This window comes from Falco biarmicus, chromosome 4 (genome assembly GCF_023638135.1).
Source record: "Falco biarmicus isolate bFalBia1 chromosome 4, bFalBia1.pri, whole genome shotgun sequence".
In the NCBI taxonomy this organism is placed as follows: Eukaryota; Metazoa; Chordata; class Aves; order Falconiformes; family Falconidae; genus Falco; species Falco biarmicus.
The window spans coordinates 61,439,308-61,464,895 of NC_079291.1; the positions used below are offsets into that span (position 1 = coordinate 61,439,308).

The 25,588-nt window shown below is 47.5% G+C and overlaps 1 protein-coding gene across 3 annotated transcripts in view; it reads right to left on the reverse strand.

The window, feature by feature from the left end:
- The window catches only part of SCAP (SREBF chaperone), a 68,558-nt gene that overhangs the window by 3,356 nt on the left and 39,614 nt on the right, over positions 1 to 25,588 (reverse strand). For all 3 annotated transcript variants that reach the window (XM_056333981.1, XM_056333982.1, XM_056333983.1), the window contains exons 5-20: positions 22,962 to 23,182; positions 21,256 to 21,361; positions 20,065 to 20,237; positions 19,237 to 19,363; positions 14,539 to 14,651; positions 13,541 to 13,635; positions 9,057 to 9,155; positions 8,369 to 8,587; positions 6,953 to 7,386; positions 5,608 to 5,802; positions 4,679 to 4,880; positions 3,681 to 3,796; positions 2,978 to 3,548; positions 1,756 to 1,841; positions 1,165 to 1,247; positions 75 to 241 (exon numbers count right to left, since the gene is read on the reverse strand). In XM_056333981.1, the coding sequence (XP_056189956.1) occupies positions 75 to 241; positions 1,165 to 1,247; positions 1,756 to 1,841; positions 2,978 to 3,548; positions 3,681 to 3,796; positions 4,679 to 4,880; positions 5,608 to 5,802; positions 6,953 to 7,386; positions 8,369 to 8,587; positions 9,057 to 9,155; positions 13,541 to 13,635; positions 14,539 to 14,651; positions 19,237 to 19,363; positions 20,065 to 20,237; positions 21,256 to 21,361; positions 22,962 to 23,182 (3,007 nt within the window). The remainder of the gene's footprint in view (positions 1 to 74; positions 242 to 1,164; positions 1,248 to 1,755; positions 1,842 to 2,977; positions 3,549 to 3,680; positions 3,797 to 4,678; positions 4,881 to 5,607; positions 5,803 to 6,952; positions 7,387 to 8,368; positions 8,588 to 9,056; positions 9,156 to 13,540; positions 13,636 to 14,538; positions 14,652 to 19,236; positions 19,364 to 20,064; positions 20,238 to 21,255; positions 21,362 to 22,961; positions 23,183 to 25,588) is intronic.

A 25,588-nucleotide genomic window follows, 5' to 3' on the forward strand; every position in this document is an offset into this window, starting at 1 on the left:
CTGGCTCCCGTCAGCACCCAGAGGGCGGGCAGGTGCCCAGCAGCAGCTCCCGACTGTGGCCGAGGAAGCCTTACTCTGAGAGTGTGGTCCTGGCTCCCTGTGACCAGCCGTCCAGCCGCCGCCTTCAGCGCCGTGATGGGCTTCTGGTGGGCGCAGGACACGGTGTGGGTGAGCTGACACATGATAATGTCGCTGCTGCTGAACATGGGGGAGGATGGGATGCTGCTCCTGCTCGGGGCTCCTGTGGTGAGACACGCAGGTAAGTCCTCGCTGCAGCAGACGCAGCCTTACAATCCAAAACTTACTATCACCTAGAAACGGTGTGGGCTCAGGGATGCCTGGATGCTGAGCTTTAAGGAATTTGAACCTGGTCCTCCAACAAGCCAAACACTCGGCACTCTGGCTGACACCAACAGGAGCTACAGCCACTCATGAGCTGGAGGGAGGGTCTCTGATAGGGTCCTGGGCAGCAGAACTCCCTTCTGCAAAGCAGCGACTCCCAAAGTCTTTATGACTGATCCCCCCTGAAGCCCAAGAGCGCTGCAGTCACCCGGGTCAGAGGCAGGACAGGCAGTGGGACATACCACTTTACACCCCATGGGGGAAAGTCAGTTCCACAGCCAGGCCTTCCCTGCAGAGCCTGCTCCACTTCTGGCCCTACAGCTTGCAGGCCCCTGGCCACCCCTCCAGGAACGTGAGCGTTCTCCCAGAGTAAAGCTACGGCTGCCTCCCTCCAGGCCACTCCAGAACCAAGTGCCACTGCACTGCAAACCAGTTACCGCCACAGACTAGCGCTGTGTGCGCTGTGATTGTGCTGAGGCCCCAGGCTGTATCGTGACTGTGGGGCCACGAGCTGTGTAAACAGGCGAGAACAGACCTTGCTGAAGGAGAAAGCGAGACAGGGGAGAGGGCAGAGGTGTGTCTCAGCCTACAGCCCTCTGCACTGGGGAAAACCAGCACCGAGAGATGCTCTCCCTGCATAGGGAATCCCAAAGTATTCCTCACCTCTCCTCAGCCCGTTCAGCAGCTGGCAGTTGTGGAGTGGAGCATTATTACAAAAGCTGAAGCAGGTGTAAGGAAGAGCCAGCTACAAGACGGCAAGGGAGGAGGAAAAGGCTCAGCAGCGCTCAGAGCAGTGCACGGTGTGCTCGGACACTTGCTTACCTCGGAACTGCAGGTGGTTCAAGGACGTGTGTGTCTCTAGTGAAAAGAAATCTAAAGAGCCATTCAACCGGGCAGCAACGATCCTGAGGGAGAAATGCAGGCACATAAGGGGAGGTCCTTCCCCGCTCTCACAGGGTGCAGAGCCCTGAGCCCAGACACCTTCCGAGGCGGAGCACAAACCACGCAGGCTCCCCCTGTGAGGAGGCACTCCTGACTGCAAGGAAGAGGACTCGTAAATTATATTAAACTCAGACAGCACAATAAACTGGCCGACAGCAGTGCCTCTTGAATAACAGCACACAGAAACCAAAGGCCCCATCTCCCAGCCGTGAATTATTCTCGATATTCAGCTACGAGAACGACTGAATATCTGTATGAAGAAGTGAAGCTGCTGGAACAGATCCGGACCCAGGAAAGCTCACTCCACCATGCCCAGCTTGAGAGGTGGCGTGGGAAGAAGAGACTTTCCAGCTGAGCCTTTGCTACCTGGAGCTGCTGGACATCCGTGGCAGGAGGGCGGGAGCTGGGGTCCTGGCTTACACTATGTGTCCTCCTCCCCTTGCAGATCACCGAGCACAGATGCAAAATTACCTGTTGTTCAGGAAGACGAGCGCTGTGATGCCAGATTGACCTTCATCATTACTGCTGCGGAGGGTCCCCTCGATAGCATCCCAGACCTGGAAGGAGAAGGGGCTGCTGCAGTGCTGCTGGCTGGAAGGGCATTGTGCACCGAGGAGCCGTGACCCTGTGCTGGGCCACAGAGAACCCCGGCCCCCTGGGCTGTCTGGTCTTACCAAAGGCACCTGGAAGGCAGCTCCCACTCAGCACTAGTGATTACAATCATCAGTGTCCTCCTATCTTACAGTGAAGCAGCAAGTTCTCAAGTGAACACCCTCTTGTTTGACAGCAGGAATGATAAATAGAATTCTTTTCTTCAAATAAAATCCTGTAAGAGCTCTAAGGACCACAGTGCCGGGTGCCCTCTCCAGACACAACCCGCACTGCGTGCTGTGCTCAGACCAGAGGTCTCTCCAGTGCTCACATGGGGCTTCCCGCAACAGGAGGGACATAAGATCACACTATCTTCTTTTTCCTTCTAGTGTTACTTCCAGTAAGTGGTATTTTAATCAAAACTTCACAACCTGCCTGCCCTTCTTCCTGGGGTCACAACAAATGCTTGCCCCAGTGCACCACACGCTCACCCTGGGCAACCCCGTTCCCTGGCCCGCAGCACCACTCCTCACTCCCTGTCAGCCCCACATCCGCCCTGTTCTGAGTGCGAAGTGCTCTGCATTTTGAAGCAGTATTATGATGTGGACTGAAGACAAGATCCAGCAGCAGAACTCAGTCAGCATCTCAAGGCAGGTGCTTAGGAGAAGGCAGCTGAGCTCACAAGCATACTTACAGGACAGAAAAATCAATGGAGTGGCCTGCCTGTGTCTTTTTGTTGGGAAGAACGAGAGCCACTCACATGCAGCACAGGTCAAAAATAATTAAAAAATTTATTTTAAAACATATCTTTGTTTAAAAAAAAACCCTGCATTTGTTTTGAAGCAAAAATTCTAACTTAATTTCCAAAAATTAAGTTAATATTAAAATAATTCTGAAAGTTTGTCATTGGAGATTTAAATTACAGATTAGAATTTGCTTCAAAACCTGTATCACTCCTATAGAATTCCTATTCATTCTACTTTATCTCATGACTGACCAGCCACGCTACTCAATGGCTTGGCAATCTTTAAGGTTATTCAGTCTCCAGCTGCTGCTGGCAGCTCACCCCGTGCCTGGGCTGGCAGCCAGCCTTGCTCCTCACCTCCAGCTTTCCGTTGCTCCGGCCGGCCACAATCAGGTTCCCTTGCAGGTCCAGGCTCCAGACAGAGCTCTCCATGTCTCCTCCCCAGGAAGGAAGCAGCAACGTTTTATCAAATCCCGTGAAAGACTCATCCCCCAGGCTCCTTCTGCGGCTGCTGCAGCCTCCCTCCTCGGTTCCGCAGCCCAGGGAGCGGGGGCTGCCGCTCCCCTCACAGAAACCAGCCTGTCCATGCGGGGCGGGGAGGCCGGTGAAGCTCCTGCAGCTGGAGGTGCCGTGCTCTTCGTACACCTTACCCACCAGGCTGCTGAAGTCATACCCGCTCTCCTTCTGGCGACTGCCCACAGCGCGGAGCCGCGTCTCTGACTCTGCCACCTTCACCTGTTCGGAGAAGTTGGTGTCGATGAGAGACGTCAGGTCTGGCTGGTCACAGAAAAGTAGAGGCTGGGGAGCGCTGAGCATCCTTTTGAGCTGGTGAGCGCTCTCAAAAGAGTCATCCAGACCATTCTTGCCATCTGGACTATGATCCCAGTTTTCCTGGTAATCGAAGATGCCGCTGCTGTCTCTTCGCAACCTAAAACACAGCGATAAAAGCTCATTTATCCCCCCTCAGCTCATTTCTTACAGAGGGGCTTGCACCAGCCGCAGAGCAGCACCTGTGGAGGGGTCTGCCCGTGGCTGAACGATGTGGTATGGACACACGTACCTCGGTTTGGGAATAACGGTGAGGCAGTCACCAGTCTGAGCATCCCACACACGGATCTGGCCCACCAGGCAACAGCTGACAAGCAGCATCCCATCACTAGCCAGACATTCGATGTCCTGGGAAGGAAAAACAAGCACAGCTGAGCATCTAGCACCATCGAGGCCTCTGCATTCTGACAATTGCCTTGCATGTGGTTGAGAAACTGTATGGATGATAAATTTTATGTCAAAACTACGTGGCTGGCTTAGCAACCATAGGGGTACTCTGACAAGATGGGTACATCTTTGCCCAGAATCCTAGATGTGTACTAGACTGCTGCAAATCAAACAGACTCCATCTGTCCTCCCTTTCCCTGACAAAGTACAGCCCAAAGAGATGGCAGGATCAGGAACGGAGGTGCAGCTTCTCTGGAGGACATGGCACAGCATTTCAAACTGCCAGACTGGATGCTCGAGTGCTTTGTTTCATCTCAGAATGGGAAGAAACGTCCTTCCCCTCAAGAAAAAATAGAGTGAACTGAGCAGCAACACACTTCTGTGTGAACCCACCGATGCTTTTAGCACTGGAAACACCGTTTTACAGCTCAAACGTGCACTAACTTTTGGGAAGCAGGAAAAAAGGATCCAGTAGACATTAAGTATCAGGAATCTAGAGCTACTGCAGCAAACACGGCTAGATCAGCCCAGCCAATAAAAGCTGACAGCTGGCTACACAGAGAAGGTAGTAACAGCAGTTGCAAAAAGCTCAGAGCAATTCCCAGGAAGAAATGGAAAAGTGCTGCAGGGAACTCCATGCTACACTATCCTATAAAATAAATACATACATACATATATATCATTTGCCCCGGCTGTTAGCCTCCACAGCTGCACTGCACTAAGGCTGCATAGCTGGTCTGTCCTTCATGGAGGTAGTTATTTAAATAAAACAAAGAAAACAGAAGATGCGTGGTACAAGTCAGTAAAATGCCTTGCTTCTAAGGACTGTCTCGTCCGACCTACCATGAGGTGACCTCTGAGAACCAAGGGGACGATCTCAGTCTCAGGTGGGGAGTAGCCGTAATCGTCACAGGGCAGGTCCCCCCTCTTCCTCCTGCTGTGTGAGAGCCCGTTCTGCCCATAGTTCTTGGGGCAGAACACCCTGTACAGGCAGAAGAGCAGGAGGACCAGGATAATGCCTGAGGCCAGACCCAGAGCAGCCACCCTGGTGGGAAAGACAGACACAAAGACAAAAAGAACATGAGATAAAAGATCCAATTGTTAGTCCGTGGATCGAGTCTGACAAATACTGGGTAAGTATTATGCATGTTGCTGGTCTAAATTTTTCAGCTGAGAAAAATTTCCAACAAGCTATAGTAATTTGTGGAAAACTGAAGTGGTTTTTTTTAATGGGAAAATGTCAATTTCAACAAGGATTTCAGACTTTTCAGTAAGAAAAGTACATAGCAACTAAGACTGAGAAAATCAGTAGCTGGGGATCAGGATAACATAAAGTGCATTCAACGCAGCCAAAGAAGTGCAGATTCAGCCGCCAAGCCGTGAGCTTGGCCTCGCAGGAGGAAAGGAAGGTCCCTGCTTGCATGAGTTTGATCTGACACCCAATAAGCATTACTGCATCATGACATTTATTCCCAAAGACAAACTCCTATCCCTGTTAGCCAGTGATAAACCCCATAATGTATTGTATGTGCTAACAAGCTGGGAGGGACACACCACCTCCTGCCAGGGGACTCAGCTGCTGAGAAAAATAGTGCCGGGAGAGATTAATTTAACGCTGCGCTAGAGTGTCCTGAGTGTTACAGGGTTTTGTGCTGAAGCTTTATAAATACTTTTTGGTCTCCCGCCAGGAGAAAAGCCAAACAGCCAAAGAGCAACCTGTGTCTCCAAGGGAATTAAGGCATGGTCAGACCCTGGGTCAAGGACTCTCTCACTTGTAAAGAGTGACATCCTGGTGCCCTTGCAGCTTGGATGAGGCTTGGTCAGGCTGAGCTTCAGCGTCCAGCTTCCCACTGCTTGCAGATAAGAAGGGGTGGTAGCGGTTAGCCTCCTGGGGATGCCGCACTTCTAAGGCCTCTTGTGGGTTCAGGTACAATGTGACAGGGATTGCTGGAAGGATGCTGATGTATCTGAAGGAATGGAAAGATGAGAATAGCTTAAGAACAACAAACACAAAAAGAAAGAAGAATCCTCATAGGTAAGCTAGCTCATCTTCTCACTAGCAGCCAAGGTAGGTCTTAGTACGTGCTTCCAGTCCAGTAGTTTTAGGTGTTCTGAAGAGCTGCTCTGAAGTATTTCTCTATAAAGATATTTCCCAGGTCTTAACCCTTAACTCTGTGGGAGAGGTTAAGAGCCAACAGTGGAAAAAAACTACTGATGAGATCAAATGGATCTTACACAGATTTAAGTAAGGATGTAACGATCTGGTTTCCTGTGCACTGCAGGACAGGAGATCTCACCAAGAAGTTTCTTAAGCTCAGATGTGTCTATTCCTCACATGTACCATCCTCATCACTTACAGATCACAGAATCGCAGCCTGGCCGGGGCTGGAAGGGCCCCCTGGAGCCCCCCCAACCCACCCCCCTGCTGAAGCAGCTCTCCCAGGGCAGGCCGCACAGAGCCGCATCCCGGCGGGTTGGGATGGCTCCAGAGAAGGAGACCCCACAGCCTCTCCAGGCAGCCTGTGCCAGCGCCCGGCACCCTCCGGGGAAAGAAGTTTGTCCCCAGGTTCCGCAGGAGCTGCCTGTGGTGCAGCCTGTGCCCGCTGCCCCTTGTCCTGCCGCTGGGCACCCCTGGCAGGAGCCTGGCCCCGTCCTCCTGCCACCGCCCTGGAGGCGCCTGTGGGCATCGATAAGGGCCCCCGAGCCTGCTCCTCTCCAGGCTGAACAGTCTGCTCCTCTCCAGCCCTCTCGGCCTTCCCTCCTGCGGGGGAGGCTCCCGTCCCCTCATCATCTTCATAGCCTTCAACTGATAAATTGTTTTATAAAAATTCTGAGCTTCACCTCCAGGGTGAAGGAAGACAACAAGCTAATTACACACCCAAGAGCACAGAGAGAAACACAACCCTTATTCTCAGACAAACAGCCCTGGAGAGTTTGGTAGCTCTGCACCGCGCAGGAGGGCAGGTTTAATAGTCTCCTCCTGCAGACACATTTGGAGTAAGCTGCATGGAACACAAATTATCTAACTCAGAAGGACGAAGGACAGAAGAAAGAATAACGCTTGGGGTCAGTTCCACAATTCCAAATGCCTGCAACACTCGATGTCAGCCCACTTGCCTTTTGGCCAGAGTGATATTGTAGTAGCTGAAGAGAGATGGCCAGTGTCTGAAGGAAAGCTTCCTCCAAATCTCCTCATCCTCTGCTCCCCAGGTAACCTCTGCTTCAGCTCCAAGCTCCATCTGTCCACTCCCTTTGCCCTCTGGTCCTTGGGCCCAAGTGTGCTGGTTTGTTTCCAGCCTGCTCAGGGACTCCAGCCCTGACTTCTGCTCACGCTGCTGCGTCTGGTTTTCCAACAGCTGTATAGGGTCCGATGGGAAGACTGAGAGATCAATCTTGGGGTCTCCAGCAGGCAGGACCCCTCCAGGAACAGGCATAGCAGGCAGACCCGCTTCACCCAAAGGACTCTGTTCGGTGACCTGTGATGTGAGGTAGGTGCGGAGACCAGCAGGATCTGTGTAAACCAGGATTCCAATCCAGATCACCGTCCCAGCCTGCACACGATGAGCAAAGAGACAAGCCTGTTTAGTACACGGCCTTCACACTCCCGACACCTCCTCAGCTGTCTGAGCCCATCAACAACATCCCAACCAAGGTACGCCCTGCACTCAGTTAATAGTCTTATTCCCGGTAGACACTTATCCCCTAAGAGGATTGGGAGAGGTTGCGCTGCACACACAAAAACCAAACGCGACTTTTCCATGAGCTGTCCAACTCAACCTGATGGTAAGAACCCCATTCCTCCCACACAGATGCAGAGCAGGGACGAGACTGCTTGCTGGCAGCTGGCACAGCACCTCTGCCACTCTCAGACAGGGCAGGAAAGGCTTCATTCAGGGTTCTGGCTCAGGAGCTCTGCAGGACCTACTGTAGCAGCCATGGCTCACAGACCGATATATTAATTTAACTTGAACTGCCATCGATGTAATTGACAGTAACAGACTGGACTATGGTTTGTAGAGCTGAGGAACACACAAATTCCTCCACTTCCATTACAGACATCCAGAACAGGGAGTGGGGGGACAAGCAGGGGCAGTAACCAGTGTAACTGCTGCAGTTACACCTGCAAAAGGAAAAGCCTTAGTCTTTCATGTAGCAAAATACCTCCATGTCTTTAGTCCACATTATCTGCAGAAAGAAAACATGATTTCTGCTCTATAAAAATCTTTTCTCTCCACTCACATGGTCCTTGAAAATCTGCTCATATAAAAGCAGATTTTTGTCTCAAAGCAATTATCAGAAAATTACCCACTACCACCCAAACATCATGCAAGCGGCAGAGGCCTGGAGCCAATGCATGCAGAACGATGTTCTTAGGGAAGTACTTCTTGAACTGTGTTTACTGTGGGCAGCATAAATCTTACAGGGGAACAAGGACGCATGAAAACATTGGGCTTTCCCTCCCCCAAAGCCTATTTGGGCTGGGTTCATGTCCAGCAGGAAGGGGCAGCAGGTGACAGACACCACATGCCGTACCATGATAAGTCTCTGGGCCAGCCGTGTCCTGGCGAAGAAGTAAATGACCCGCAGCCTCTTTGGCAGGCGCAGGTTCCTGAAAGATGACGGCTGCAGGGTGATGGTGTGGGGGGTGGCAGGTCGCATAGCTGGCTGGCGTTCGTAGCGCTGAGAGCGGCTGACAGGCTTTGCTGGGGGCATGCAGGCTTCTGCTGGCAACCGTTTGTTCAGATCAGCGAGCTGCCAAGAGAAAAGCAAACGTGTGAGAGCCGAGGTGGTAAGGTCCCTTGAAAGAAATGTGCACGCATGCCTGTGTTTGAGTTCCCACCTTCACCTTGATGTCAGTCTGTCCCAGCTTCTCTCCAGCACACACTCTCTTCTTCATTCAGCTGTGGTCATCTGCTTTGTGACCATGTCTCCTTCAAGCCCATCTACCCTAAATCTGCACGTTTTTATATACCCAAGGATGCCTTGTTTCCTCAAGTGTCCTGTCCCCAGTCCCTGCATAACCAAGCAAGTACTGCCCTGGAACTTACATGACTCTGTTTTTTCTGTTTAGAAAATGAAAAATCACGGGCTGTGCTTCCTTTAATCCTTCCGCAATAGCAGAGAAGGAAAATCCAAGGAAAAACCCTCGGGGTTTTTTTTTTTTAAAAAAAAAACAAACCAAAAAAAAACCAAGAAAAAAGGGTTCTTGGCCCTTCCTTACCTCCATACGGCGAATGTCAATGGACAGCACAGTAGTGAAGAAAAACATCTGCAGAAAGAAGTCAGACACCAGGCCGACCACAGCGAAGAGGCAGAACTCCTGCAGACAGGACACACTGATTAGCTACGGCAGCTGCAGAGACAGCGGTAAATATTTCAACTTCAGAAAAAGGGAAACTCAGCAAACTCTTGCCCAGAGTGCAGGCCTGAGTCTATTTTACTGACAAATCCTATTATCAATATTTTGTAATAGTTGAGAGTTCAGTGCTAGAAAAGTCCATGTGAGAAGCCAAGAGCGTATTTATCCGGATTCGCATTCCTTGTTCTTCTTAGCCATAAAACATCAAAGCACCACAGGAAAAACCAGCAGAGGATGCTTTCCCAGTTCACAAAGCGGTGGCAGGGCTGCAGCCAGAGCTCTCAGCCTCCTGCCCACACATTCAAATCATAAGGCCAAACAGCCCCCAACAGTGACAGTTTCCTGAACTTTATCAATAAAGCTCAGCCCTGATTTAAAATTCCTCCAGGAACACAGGTTGCTCAGGAACCGGATCAATCACTCTCCAACCAAAGACAAACCGACCGCTGGAGTCACTGCACATCTACGTACTTGCTTGTAGCCGTTCTCCAGGGCCCCAGCTAAACCATTTCTGTTTAAATCACACTTCTGGTTAATGTGTGCTTGACGGGCAAATTTCATTCCTATGCTCCTGGAAGAAAAGTTCCATGCCCACTCTCAGAGAGTTCTCTGAACAACAACCACATGGGAAACGTTTGCAAAAACCGGTGTTCCTTAAACTTCTTGTAATGCTCCACTTCCCCAGCAGGTGCCATTGCAGAAATCAGGATTATGACACTGCCCAGCGGCAGAAATGCTGTTGACTCCCCTATCATCCCGATAAAACAATGTATCTCTTACCCTAATCCCCATTACTGCCAAGCGCCATCCTCTCTCCCCCACTACATTCAAAACTTCCCAGCAACATAGAACTAAAATATTTTTGAGAGGCATCTGGCTCCCCTTGGAGGTACAAATTTCTACCAGGACCCAAAAAGGATCTAGTAAACATGGAGAGCTCAAGAAAGCTGAATGTAAGCAGGAGTAAGAACCTTGGGCTAAACAACAGATTAAAGACTCTGGCCCTCACCTGCAGTACAGAGCTGGCAAACACCGGCTGCCTGCCTGCTGGTGCCTCAGGTGTGGCATGCTCACTGCCTGCACACCAAGCCAGGGCACATCCACCTAAGAGGGGGAGGAGAGAGGCCACAGAGATTCATTTCTTTTGTTCCCCTCCTTCCCATGTCTGCCTCAGCTTCTTGCATAAGGCTGGATGTCCATATCAGCACAGGGAAATGGAAAGGGAGAGCATGAAAGGCTATCCAAAACCTCTTAAACCCTGAAGCCTCCCCATCATGTCCAAACTGTTCAACATAAGCAATCAGCTGCTTGTTGTCGAAAAATCGGTATGATATGAAGTGAGACTACCCATCAGGTCAGCTGCCCCTCCCGAAACCTCCCAGCAAGAGCAGCACAAAGCAGCAGGTTCCAATGGTTTTTTGCTCTTTAGCCCCTTCCACAACATCTAGCAGGAGAGGGAAGTAGAGGGATGAAAACACAACACAGGTTCCTCTCTCAAGGAGAAAACCAGAAGGAAATCAACAGCCATCTGGAGTTCACCCAGACCTCTGCAAACAGGCTCCACAAATGGCAGGCTCTGCATCGAGAGATACTGATTCTGTTAATACCTGCACTTGCTCCGCTTAGGGTCAGAGACATCTGACGCTGCGCTAGGCCTGGAAATCTAAAATCTTCTTACACTTGGATACCGCACACCCTATGGCAAACCCAAAGTGATCTCAGTGGGTGCAGGACCGGGGTATCGGTGTGTGAACTTCAGCACAAGGTAGTGGGTAAGGGGTGGGAAGCACAGGAGGAGCCCTCACAGCATGCAGCCCTGCAGCACCTCAGGACCAATGGTGACACTGTGCCAGGGGAAGAGGGCTCTGACCCACCGCAACACAAGGCCAGTTCACGGCTGCTCACAGTTACAAGGGATTTAAAGCGAACGCACAATTCTCATCTGAACCCAAACTCTATTTTAGGACAAGGAGAGCCACGGAAAACAGAAAATTCCCTTCTACTGAATGCGCTGCACTGCCAAGGGGTAACTGAGGAAAATGACAAGACCCATCACAGCCGCTGGGGCAGGTGAAGCCCTCTGCGCAGGAGCGCCTGCCTCCCCCGGCGCTGCCTCTGCCGGCCAGCACCTGACCGACACAGCACTGCCCCGCTCCCCGGCAACCTGGAGCAAAGGTCCCTGCCAGATTTACGCAGCCTGGCTCTCTTCCTGCCAGTGTCCTTGGACTCCGCAACGTGAGTACAGCACTTATCTGTACAGTGTCCTTCACTCTCAGGGATGAAGACAAGGGGCAGCCAGCCCCCACACAGCAGCCAGCAGACTTTAACAGCATCCAGCATCCCTGCAAGAGCCCCCCTCTGGAGAAAGCAAGCATCCAAGGACAGAGAGGACTGCATGGAGCACAGAGAGTGGATGTCACCACATGTGTCAAAAATACTGCAACAAACAGGAGTACTTTAATTGCAGTAATATGGGGGTGTGGTGTGGTGTCCCTTTTTCCCATGGCTCTACTGACACTGTTACATGGCTCTGACCCGTCCCTTTCATCACACTCCTCCAGCTCCTGCCATCGGTGCACCCTGGCAAGCTCCTCGACAGCAGAGTGCCACACGGAGTGAACTTCCCAGCGGTACCCAGACACCAGGGCTCCTGGCACCACACTCGCTCCACACATACTGTCAGGTTTCACTTTCTGAGGTCAAGCAGAGGCCAAAAGGTGCTAATACACCATACAAATGAGCCTAACTTGGACTCAAAGGGTGGATCATGCCAGCATTTGAGCTGAGCAATCTCTGCAGTAGGCTTCAAATAAAAAATATTAGGCCACAATAGGTAGCCGGCTGTAGCCTGGGGAATTCTACTGTAGCTCCTGTCTTGCTGCCCTCTTGCATATAGAGAGAGAAGCTCAGGAACGGTGACGTTCAGCCTACAATGCTCCAGTCCAACCTGAACGTTTCATCTTCTTGGATTATAATACGTTCTAATCTGCAGACTCTACTGGTGAGCCCCCAGTGTTAAAGCAAGGGTACACACAACCCACCCCTCTTCACGCAGGTCACGCATGGCCAGTGAGCACCTAACGAGTGCCCAGAGCAGTCTCCAACTATGTAGATGCTGGGGTGCGCCTGCCTTCGCTTGCTGACTGCGCCTGCTAGAAATTTCCAGAGACAACAGGCTGACACCTCTCTGAAGCCTGGCTGCAGAGGTGCTATGGAATTGGTGATGAAGATTTGTCTAGATGGTGCTTCTCCTCATGTAGCTCACCAGGAACAAGCCCTGCTTGGTCAAGGATCAGAAATCAAATGGGTCAGCTTCCTGATAAAACTCTGCAAGCACAGTCCTGAAAAGAGGACTGTACAGCAGAGAAAGTAACACACTGTGATCTATTTTCAGTGCAACACAGACCGAATGACATGACCCCTGACAGATCATTCTACCTTGAGATTTCAGTTCACCCACGCATGAAACAGAGACAGTGCTATCTGTGGTTGTAAAAACCTACAGATTTCAGTCTGGTGAAAGAGCCCCAAATAGACTGTCCACCCTAATTCTTGAAGCAGATATTCCGCAGCAGGGTTTTGTTTTTAACTTCCATCCACTTATAAGGTGAATTAGCCAGCTCACAAAAGGGCACTTGAAGGTTGGAATAAAGGCATGCCCACAGCAAAGGCACTGGGCAGCGTTAAGTTCTGTGGTAGGAAGCTCATTTCCACAAACACAGGGAGCATGAATGGATGGGGGAGAGGGAAATGACTCCCTGCTCCAGCTCCTCCCAGGGCTGTCACAGCAAAGCGAACAGCCCTGTGGTCCAGGGGTGACAGCCATCATGGCGAGTCAATGAGAGAGGCTCTCCAAACCCACACGTCCTCTGTGCACCTGTGCTCATCTGTGGTGCCGGCAACTGGAACAAGCAGGGTCTAAGCACCAGCAACTGGAACAGGTACCATGGGGGCACAGGAGCCCGTGTGTCTGGGTCACCAGTGACACAAGCTCATCGGAGTATGCATGTCAGGCTGCGATCACTAGTGACTACTGATGAGCAGGGGGAGTGGCCTGGGAGGGGTGTGTGTAAAGCAGCTGGGGAGAGCAAGGATGCAGCTACTGGATGAACTGAATGTGTAAGCCCAGCTACTGGAAGGATCCCAACTGGGGAGAATGGGAATCCAGGGGTAGCTGCTGGACAGAAGGCTAGCTCCTGAGGGATCCACATTGTATAGATGTACATATTTCCCACTAAAAGACTCCTAATCCAACCAGTCAGAGAGGAGCAGAATACTGCACGCTGCATTCCTGCAGTGCCTCCAAGCCTCTGTCCTGCAAACTCAGGCTGATCAGCCATACTCACCTGGATGGCTGGGACAAGGGTGAAATACCCGATCAAGATGATCCCAAGCTCTGTCGCCATATTCTTCATAATGGACCAGCTCTCATTGCTCAAGCCTGGAGAAAGGACATGCAAAGCCAGGTAAAAGGAGACTGTTCACCAGTGGACAGACATGAGCATAGCAAAAAGGAACTGATTTTCCTTCTTTAAAATTAGGCGTCTATAGATGACAGGCAAAAAAGGCACTTTCAGGCAAAAATTCATCTGACCTGTTTTGAATATTGAAGTCAAAGAACTGGGCTGTAGACTCCCAATGTCTTCATTAGCAGGATTATCATTAACTACAGAGGGAGCTCAGGATGACTTTCTCAGCTCACAAAACTCTCCCGATTTAAGCAGTCCGAGAGTACTGCACAGGGCAATACAGGGATTCAGAAGTGTAAAGGACCAATGAGTTTTGAGTCCTGTTTTCGATCCTGGATACAAACCACCTGTATTTTCAAAGCTAGGTAGATTTTTCTAGCCAACACTCCAGAGTCTCTCTTCCCTGACTTTTAGAAACACCTTTTAAATTTGCAAACTCCCTTTATCCATGGTTTGTGCACACTCAAATCCTCATGCAGGTACAGAGTGTATACATAATAGAGAAGATAATTTTGTCACAGGCTCAGCAGAACTTCGTATGACCTGTGGACTGCACTTAGGATATTCATGACACAAAGACAAGGTGCTAAATAACTATACCAGGAGATAGAGCTCTCCCTTACTCATGTTTTAAAACTTGTTTAGCTGATGCATCAGTCAACAATCTCAAAAAGCAGTGCCCACAGTTACAGGCTTATATTAGATCTTGGAATTAACGAAAACAGTACAAAATGACTAATAGAATACAATTCACATTCAATACACACAGCTCTTGTTTCCTTCACAGAGCAGAATTAAGATGATTCCCCATCTCCCAGTCCTTGGGTTGCCCTAATTTGCTTTCCCTTAACAGTTTTCCAGAGCAGGCTGCATACCTTGGGCAATGCGTAGCTTCACTTCCAGGTCAACGGGCGTAGAGACAACCGACTTGGTGAGAACCAACACGTTCTCTAGGCCAATCACTACAACCAAGTACGGAAATATCTCTCTAGAGGAAACAGAACCAGAACTGAGAATAAGATCCTTGGTGAAAAAGAAGGGAAGAACGAATGTTAAGCAGCAAACACACATCCTAAAGTCAAGGTAACAAAACACTATCCAGTGCTCTTAGCCGAATCTCTTCTCATAAAATACTGCTCTATGATGAGGTAAGGGTTCTGTATTTCATAGGCCCTGGACAGATATTAATATTTTTGCAAAGCTGCGTGATTTTCTGGAAAATGGCCACCGTAGACCACCACTAAACCAGTCTTAATGCTTCCCAGTTTGGGACAGCGCCCCTCTAAGAGTCTCTCCAGCATGTAGTACAAAGAGGTGCAAATCAAAAAGGCAGGCTTCAAACACCACTGCAATAGACTCAGTAGGAATCAGTCAGCAAGAAAGCATTGCAACAAGAGGGTAGGGAGCACGTCCCATCATCAACAGTGAAAATTCTGATAAATCACAGCTAAGCGTTATATTATACAAAACCTTCCCCAAAAAATTCTCAAGGAAGAGCATGGACAGTGCCTGGTTTAGACACCCAGTGGGCACAAGCTTCCACACCTTGCAGCTGCTGTGAGCAATCCAGTCTCAGACAGCAAAGGAGACACATGAAGGAGCTTCTCTGTTTGGAGGAGATAAATTAACATGCATGGAGCTCTGTTCTCCAGCACTCCAGGCAGCTCAGAAGACACAACACTGAGAACAACATGAAATGTACCTATGCTTTGTGCATAAATAAATTCTGCCAGGGATGGTTTCTACCCAAGAGTCAAGAGAACACACTGAAATGGATCTGCCCTTCAGAATACGTGCATGCAGAAAAGACTACCCAAGGTCACCACCATGAATTTATCCAACTCTTTTTTTCACCCCTAAATGTTTTTCTCTCCTTTCAACTACCTGCAGTCCGGATCAGAGAGAAAAAAGCTGTTCTGTGCCAGAACATGGTAAATAGCAAATCTCTTCATTTTCCTTCAGGTAAACTTAAGCAAAACCAGTAAAGCTTTCCCGGCAGAAGGGTAATGGATTTGTGCTGTGCTAGTATGTACGGGTCCAAAAGGAGAATGTGCGTGCATGCGCACACACCCCTTGGCACACCACTAACAGCCAAGAGGGGTAAACAACAGGGGTTCAGAAGAACACCACCTGCTTTCTGTCATTACCTGCCATAACCCCCAAGGACAACCCTCCCAAATGCTGTTTTTGATCGCCTATGGCCATCTGACATGGGCTTCAACAATGTTTGCACAGATGTAGCTGTCAGCAGCCTGTACCTTACAAGCTCAGCTGGGGAAAAACACTGCTAACTCAGCTACTTCATTCCAGTTGATTCCTTGAACAAATGGCAAGCCGAAACAGTAAGAGCTCCATTGAAAGCAAGACTACATAAAAAAACCCAAACCCCTAACTTCACGCACCCTTCTCCAGGTATCCTAACTAAATTTTAGCTCTAACAATTCTGCAATGCATTGGTCCCTTCACCTCCTGTTTTAAAGCTGTGCAGGCAGTGGATTTCCATAGTGAGTGAAAAAAAAATAATAGATATAAGCCTCTCATGGGCCACTTCTTGTTAATGTCAAAGAATCCAAAATTTAGCAAGCACAACTCACTCCTGCCTTTATGTAAAGCATTTTCAGTTCATAACCTGTGTCACTCCTCCAAGCAGTACTTTAGGACAGGAGACAGATGTGAGAAAAGCTCTTTGTAATCCTTAGGGATGGAAATCTCTAAATAAAGAGAATGTAGCAAACATGAGGGAGACCTCTGGTGCCCAGCACAGCAGTGTACCATCCTGCAGAGCATGTTATCTGCAAGGGCATGCTCTTGCAGAGTCCTTGCAGAGTCATGTCCTTATACACAGTCCTGCAAGACAGGCAGGGGGTCTAGCACCATTTGCAGAAAAGCTGCAGTGAGCCTTCAGAAGGCAGTACAAATACGGAAAAGAAAACTCATAATTCTCTCATCAACTATGTCCTACTTAAACCGTAGCTTCTACTGCAGGAGATAATTAACTAATAGTCCCAGGTTATGAGTTTCAATAGTCCTTGACGAGTCAGCAGTTTTCATGTTAAATAACTGGCAGTTTAAATGCAACAAGACATCAGCTTTTCTTGAAGAGCAATGTGACTGTGCAGGACAAACACAAGCTGCTCATGCCCTGCAACTCCAAAGCCTAAGTTGATTTGTCCCCATTCAAAGCGAGGCAGATGGCAAGAGATCCTCATTGTATTTTCTGCCATACAGTGCCAAACACTGAGAAAGAGCTTACAAGAGGAAGAGCAAAGGGAGATGCCATTATCATATCCATCTACCAAAACATTTACACTTCACTTACTGCTTTGATGCCAGAAGGTGCTGCATCATAGCATGATCCAGCATCCCAGAGAGTCAAGAGAAACACTACTGTTAACTCATAAAGAAAACAGATCTTCTCTGACTCCATATATATTTCGGAACAGAAACAACCTCTGGTTTATCCAAAATGTCTGGAAGATTTACCAATTTATCACACCTAAAATGCAATTGTCCACATTTGAGCTAGTCAGTTTAGGTCTTTTTTGTATAGGCCACAGGGAGTAGTATCTTATCGTTTCAGATTGCGATTCCTCTAACCTAGCTGAGATGCCAGCTTGTGGGTTGGTGCCTTGTGCTCTGGGCTCTAATCTAAAGACTCTCCCAGTCCACCAGCACAGAGGAATCCCACATCTAGTGAACTCCTGGCACTCTCCTCAACTTCACTATTTATTCTTTCTTCTATCCTGCACAGATCTTGTCACCTATTTCCACTTAGTTTTCTTTCCTGTAAAGTAAGACTAATGCCTACCTCACCTATAATCATTTTGCTACATTATAAAAATTGAGTGATACTGGTTAAGATCCAGCACAGATATCCTATCTGTGGCAAGCAAACACTGACCTCTAAGCAGCAAAGCTTTATTTTAATATCTTACAAAAACCAGTGAGGGAAAAAGGCTTATCATAAATACAGGTACCGTTCAAAACGAATACACCCACATCTGGAAGGCTCTGCTGTAAACAAAACAGACAAAAAAAGGCTGAAAGGCTGATCAAAGTTTAACCAGACTGCAGCCTAAGCTGGCCAAATCCTAGCACGCCGCCACTGGTATATGACACACCAAGAACACTCTGTTCCCACCGGGGAATCATGTAACTAGAGGGAAAGTGCTCCGGCAGGCACCAGAGAATCAGGAAAAGGTCACTCACCAAAAGTAAAAAAACCCTCAATGTCATCACACCCCATCACCACAGAATCCAAGGGTCTTCCACCTAATCAGACATAATCTATGAAGTACTGCAAGAATTAAGTTTCAACCCCACACAAAACTGTCCATGCAATCATTTAATAATTTCTAGAAATAAGGACTGAATTAACTCTTTCTATCCTGTAGGAGGAATAACTAGGTTAGTTTAGCCCTTCTGTGTGACAACAGTAAGGGTGATAGCAAAGGCCTTGGTCATTGCACTAACCAAAACTGTTGCCTTGGATTCCTCCCACTCATCCGCATCCAAGTATCACCTTTTTTCTTGCATTAAAATCATACAACTCCCAGTGGATCCTATCGGGTTTATTTGTACAGCTCACAGAATAACACTGTGATGATCCACAATTAAAAGTTCCAAGACACCACAGCAGTAAAACCAGAAACAACACATATTTCATTTTCTGAAGCCGATTATTCATAGCCCTTTTAGGCTTCTAGGAGAGGAATTCTTTCACTTGTCTCTGGCTTCTGGTAAACTATCACCAGCACTGAGGAGTCTTCCTTGTGGGTCAAGACTTTTCATTGTTCCTATGGTATATAGCTGCAAAGAGGAGATGGGAAGAAAATGGTAGATATTTCCTTAACTACTTAGGAAAGGGAACTGAAAATCAAAAGAACGATCCTGAACTGAACTTTAATTAATGAGTAATGGGTAGGTGAGGTGCCAGTTAGAGCATTCTCAGGGGTTTTCAGCTTGGCACAAATACAATGCACGGCAGGAACCACATCAGAAATCCCAAATGCCAACTCTAACACATACAGGAACCCCAGTTAAGAGAAGAGCTGACAGCTATCAGCGGTGGGGGCAAAGTCACCCAGGTAGCCTCCCAAGCACAAATAAACAGGTCAGTTCTGCCACCTTTAAAGATTTTTCTGAGTAAATGTAATAAACCTCCATCAGCCAGAGAAACAGTAACAAGCCCTTCTGGATGCTATGACAAGTCACTGCAGGAGGAGTGTATGTTGGAGCCTATGTAGCTGCCAGGAAATCAAGTTATGAATAAGACGTTGTCCCAACAACTCCCTTCTGCTTTAGGCAGAAAGAGCCAACAGCTAAGCAGTCAGGCATCCCCAGGAAGACTGAGACCCAGTCAGGGCAATCTGCTGGCCAGCAGAGACACATGGCCCACATTCAGCCCAGGAGAGCATCTGATGGTGATTCTGCACAGCAGTGTGTAGAACAGTATCACATAAGCTTATTTGAAAAATACAAGGTCTTAAAGATTAAGCATTTCACAACTGTTTTCAAGTGATTTCACCTCCCTCTACCCTTCTTTAGGAAGAGGCTTTGTGATGGAAACATACCCTCCATTAAGAGTAGGTGTCAAACCAAACAGCGTGCACAGCCCAACGGACATGAGCAGAGAGCTGAGCACTGTCACGACTGCTGCCAGTGCCAGACCCCATTTCGACTTCACCATGTCAATCTTCCCTGAAAAACAGAATGCAAAATCTCAGTTACCAAGCAGAAGAAAATTACATATTAGTAAAAAATTAAGAAGGGATCCTCATCCTGACTTGTATCAGCAGGTAGCTTAATAGCCTGCAACCCAGAAGTCATGGTAGTTCAGTCTCAATGTCTGAGATGCAGCTCCCAGCTCCTCCCAGTAGGTACGAGGTACTGTAACAAGGGTGGGACAGAGGCTAATGCACGGCCTGGAGCTCCCAGCTAGTTCCAGTACAGCACTGTTGAAGCATGAAAAAAGGAAAAAATGTGGCTAGTAAGGTCTAAAACCACCAGCTCAGAACATGTATTTGACCTGTCTGACAACAAATTCATCTCTATAAACTGGAAAAAATGTCATTAGTATGGCATTTTACAGCTGCCCAAGACAGCAAACACCTCAAAATACATCACAAGGAATAACACCACACTGGCTAAGAGGGACAAATTAGCCAAAGTCACATAAACAGGACTACTAATTCTCTACATGACAGTTCAGGGTAAAATTTCACCAACACCTTTCCTGCTGGAACAGGAGGGAACTGCAGTGCTATGGACAGGAGTCTCTCTTATCCGCAGCCAGGGAAAGGGCACCGCACCACTGACCCCTTACATATATTCAGCTGGCAGGTGTACAGGTGACTTATTAGCTTGCTCTCCCCTCAAGGCTCTCCACCCCACAAACCTACGTGTGGAGAAGTAGATGTAAGCGAAGAGTATAATGTAGGTGGTGACGAGGGGTATCAGCTCAGCAATGCCAATCTCTTCCTTGAAGTGGACATGAACAATGTTCTCTTCTCGCAGTGTGCAGTTAGGGCTGGGATGCAGCAGCTTGAGGCGAGAGCGGAGGCTGCTGAGGAACCTGAGGTGAGAAGCAAGCAGGAGGATGTCACTTAACACTGTACCCAGCAACCAGCACACAGTTCCAAGGAGGAGCTCAGTGGGTACAGAGCAGGTAGGAAGAAACTCCATAGGTCCACACAGACTTCACACAAAAACACTGTTCTCCCTAGGCCTGACTCCTAAGTCTGCTCCTCTGTAGACCAAACTACATCTGTCACATACGTACTGTGGCAATCTCACAGACCTTGTTTTCTACGAAGATTCAAAGACAGCTGTGAAGACTCAGCAAAACTGTTTAAAGCAAAGGCTCATCATCCAAAATCTTGGCCCTGGGGGGAACAGAGCATGCTGTAGTCTCAAACATCCCCTGAATTTTACATAAGGATATCTGATGAAAGGTGCTACTGACAGTCCTTGAGGCTGAAGGGTGCCTGCATGGGCAGCAGCAGAGCAAGTTTCAACTACTGTGCTGCCAATTCTGTCCTACGCATCCCTTGGGGAATTCTGTGCAGCACTGCGCAGAGCATTTAGTCCTCAGATCCACTCAATCCAAGCCAGCTTTGCCAGCAGTGCCAAAGGGGTTTCACAGTTTGTACCAGCTGAATTAGTGCTTACTGGAAAGCAAACAACTCTGTGTAGCAGGAACTGGGTCAAAACAGACCTACTGGGCCTTGGCCGCAACAATGACAGCTCTGTGTGCAGATGCTCTGATGAAGCCATCATCAGAGGAACTCCCATTGGCAGCTTTGGTTATTTTATATATATATATATATATATATACACACACACACACTTCTTTAAAGAAAAACTGAGAACTGATAGTATTTTATTTCCTTAAAACACAGCAAGTTTTCTCCTAAAAACAGCAACTTGTTTTTCCACAGCACATTCAGAAGATCCTAACGTACTCTATAACACACATGAAAATGGAGATCAAAGCAGAATATAACAATAATCAGAGCAGAGAAAACAGCAAACTTGCCAAGAACTGAACAAGGGATCCCTAACACAGAACTAGCACAGCTAAAGCTCCTTACCTGGAATCATATCGCTGGAGACCCAGTGTGACAGTGTATGATACCACTCGCTTCCTATTATAGAGGTTCACCCCGCTGTACTTCCCAGGGAGTCCAAACAACAGATCTGCAAAACCACAGTATGAATGAAACATTAGGATAACAACAAATAAACAAAAAAGATGGGATACAGGAGGTGTTCATTGTGAAGAATGCCAAATGCCGAATGTTCTTATAGGAAGTGCTTTCTCAGTGCTCTGGTGAGACCTTATTAATGTGGATAAATATTTTATGCAGGAGAGTAAAGCAGCAGCATCTCTTCTCAAGGGTGCCCACTGATGGGACAAGAGGCAATGGGCACAAATGAAAACACAGGAAATTCTCTTTAAATGCAAGAAAAATCTTCCTTCCTGTGGGGAAGTTGTCTGTCATCTTCTTCCTGACTGGGCAGTCTGCAGCAGCCAAGGTTTGCCCTCTAACCCTAACCCATAAGCTCTCAACTAGCTCTCTTGCTCCTAAGCCAAGGTCCACATGTGCCCGCTGCTCACTCACACAAAGGACAACTCCTCACCCTCCCGGCATGTCCTTCCTGAAAAGCCTGTGTCTCCCTACCTACAGCAGCATTCCAGTATTGCGAACTACCCCACACCACCTCTGTCAGCTGGCTGAGGTTGTAGCCCTCCAACTGCACACATTTCCAATTCCTCCTCTTCGCTCCCCATGCTCTGTGTGTTAGCATACGGGCACGTCAAGTGGGCACCCAATCCATCCTTCAAAAGAGAAGACTGGCATCATCTTTAAGGATGAAGCCAAAAAATCCTTGGATGCTTGTTTTTTGTGCATGTCAGTGTGTGATTTGAACCAGAGGTTCCAGGAAGACTTCGCATTGTAAAGGACTATTTAATGTCTCCACTGTTTAAACTTGCGCGCTAAAATGCAGACTTACAAAAAACCACCCACAATGAGAACACTGTCACTGTTCTCAGGATCTCCCAGGATACTGTGGATCACTATCTCGTTTGTGAATGAGTTCTCAAAGAGAGGCTCCATGCGTCCAAACCACAGCGTGCATGCACTCTGTATGTTCAAAAAACAACCTTTAAAACAACTTCCTTTAGGGTTATGAAATCACTTTTCAGACATGACACATGACAGGCTTTCTGAGATCTATAAAGTTCCTTTAAAACCAAAGGAACAGCACTTTCTCTGGCCTTATGGAACCACTAAACAGTATGATCCCAGACACAGCCAGAGGTGGGTTTTTTTAATTAAGAGAGAAAAATACTTTCATAATATCCAGTGTCAGCTTGGGCTATATGCAAGGAGCTATCAGTGAATGCACAAGAGGCCACAGGATGAATGTTCATTTATCTGTGACAATGAGGCAGTCTTTGAGTACAACACACAGTAGCACGACAGAAAAAGACAGAGCATATGTAGACTAAGGGGAACAAAAAGACTCAGACAAGTTACCCGCTATTTTTACACCTACAGAAAGGAGTCTGAGTGAATTAATTCACTTTCCACAAATAAGAGAACTGGGGTCAAATACAGATATAAAATGAGAAACGACATATATTTGGTAGCTTTGCTTCAGATGCTGTGAGTAACAAAATGCCACCCAATTTGGTAATATTGCCCATCTAGATGTTGCAGATACCAAGGACAAAACAGCGATGCAAGCTGTAGGCATTCATCACAGCTTCTCTGGCACTCCATTGTTTTACCTTTGAGAGTAGCTGATGTTTGTAATGTCTTTGGTTCATGCTGGTGGATGGTTTTGATAATATCTGGGTCAGCATTAAATCGCTCTCGGTCATTCTGCCAGAAGTTCCCTGGAGACAGTAAGAGGCAGCCGTGTTCGGGGAGCAGATTCCGCAGCTTCTTGAGGCCAGGCAGAAGATCTGTTACCTGAAGGCAAACTTCCTCCAAGCTTTTGACACCAGAACTGAAACACAAATGTTAGACACTGCCGTGTGTGTTGCAGCTCTCACCAACAAAAGGCAAAGGTGCCGAGATGAATACCCCAAGGACCTGCAATCACCACGTTACTGCCTTTGTTCTTTATAACCAAGGATCGAGAGCCTCGGGCCATAGAGCAGGATCCCACTGCAATGGGTGTACAGACTCCAGAACCCCACTGCCATTTCTCTGCATACTGTCTGGCCACCCAGCTTTCACTCTTTGCCCATCTTGGGTGCCTCAATTTTCAGTTCCGCATTTAAGATACCCCCAGTTGACAAAAGAAACTGTCTCCCTGGAATTCTTCAAAGACCTTAAACTCCTCTGCATACCTCTTTCCCCATTGGCGTTGGGACATCTTACAGAAATCTTTATTAGCCTTCCTGAGGTGGCGCATTTAAGGTGTACAGAGTGCTCTAAGATGTACAAAGGATTCAATATCAGCAGCTGTGCAAAATGTTTTCAGAATTCCTCTGCATTGTATGGAACAGAAAAAGCCTTACAGGTTCAGAAGTTAATAGAGGTGTAACTGGTATGAACTGGAACTTGTGTTTGTTCCCCCAACTTCATTTTAACACAATTACATAATCCTTATCAGCTAGTAAAGAAGCAAGACTCAGCTTGGGCTCACAACGGGATCTGATTGCGAACGTTTAGTGCCCAAACCTGCCAGTGCGCTCTTTGGCTAGATAAGAAAGAGCTGCTGGTCCAGAGGAGAACAATTCCCTCAGCATGAGTTGGGCAACCGGTGGGATCTGCACAGGACGGGTATATTTAACAAAGGCTAAGTTAAGACACAAGAAACCAGTCTTCCCTGGCTCCAGCCTCACAGATAACAGAGAAGGTGGCTCCAGAAGACAGATCAGTTAGAGTCCTACTGTAAAATGCCTTCTCTAGAGGAGTTTTTTTTCTATAATGACTACAAAGAGCAAACGTGGAAACCAACGATGATTTGAGCTATGTCTTTGTGAAAACTCCCTCCAGAATCTATACCCTGTCACCACATGGCGAGATACCTAGGAACGTCACAGCTATCAAAAGAAAATACTAGAAAACATGCTCAAAAATACTGTGTTTACAGGAATAAAAGCTTTCTGAAAGATAATTTAAAGGAACTGATGCAGTGATGCTTCTGATAATAGCTCCAGGAAGAGTAAGACAGCTCTTCTTTTGTATTTCAGCTTTACCCAACTCTGAAACAGAACAGTGATGACAGTTTATACTGCAGATAAGCCTATGTACAGTCATTTCTGAAGCAAACACATGCAGCTAACATCCCTACCAGTAGGTTGTGGAAGCAGTGAGACCTAAAAACATGAACTGAAGCAAACTACAAATTTCAGGTCACTTCTGGCTTTTTACTAATGATGACTGCTCAAAGTTGTTAAGCACTCGCCTTGTGTTTCCCATCCAGTTATCAATAATCTTCAGCTCCTTCTGTACTTTAGTATAAAAGAAGGCCTTTTTTCATATTAAGAAAATCAGTTGCACTTAACTTTGATACTGAAAAAAGCAACTGACAACAAGGAACTTCATAATGACTTTTAAGATACCTTCACTATTTGTCTCAGAGTTAGATGTTTCCTGAAATATCCAAGTCTGTCACCAAAATGGGAGCTCTTATCCCAAGGTTTCGGTCTAAGTGCTTAAGTCTTTTCCTTCTGGTGGCTATGTAAGATTAATTTTGCTTCCACGCTGCATTGCTGTTCATCAAGGGCAACACCAAGGGGAGATAATGAGAAGACAACAGACTCCCTGGGAGTAAGCTGTTTCTAACTGCAATTGGCAATTACATACAGATTACTATCAAAAGTCACACATATGATAAAGGAGAAGACAGACTGAAAACACAGAAAGAATGTCAGTGCCAAGGCTTTGTGAGCTGGTAGGGAAGAGCTCCAAATTTAACAGCATAAACGGCATTTCTAAAAAATGACCACAGAGAAAGCAGACAGCTAGCTTGCAAGGAATGGTTTAAAACAAAGGACAAATCACCAGGAAAAGTAGTAAAGCAGACACTCAAAAATGAAGCAATGAAGAACGCTGTCAAGGAAGTATGAATAAACAGTAAATCTTCCCTACCCATGTGAGTTAGGGGACAAAGAATAAAGCAAGCTCCTGGCTGAAAAGCTAGGAGATGATCAGACTCTAATCCCACCATTTTTCACCACACTTGGCCTGTTCTCAGCATCATTATTCCCACTGAACACAGAGAGACAAGTAAGGAAGCCTTTTGGTCCTTAGAAAGTAAACACAGCCAAGAATCTGACCACAGATAAAAACTCAGAACTTGAAGGAAAACTTATTTCAAAAAAACTCAGAGGCAAATTAATGTGTGTAAAATGCATTCTTGGTTTACAAAGAGAGAATATGCCAAACTAATCTGAGTTGT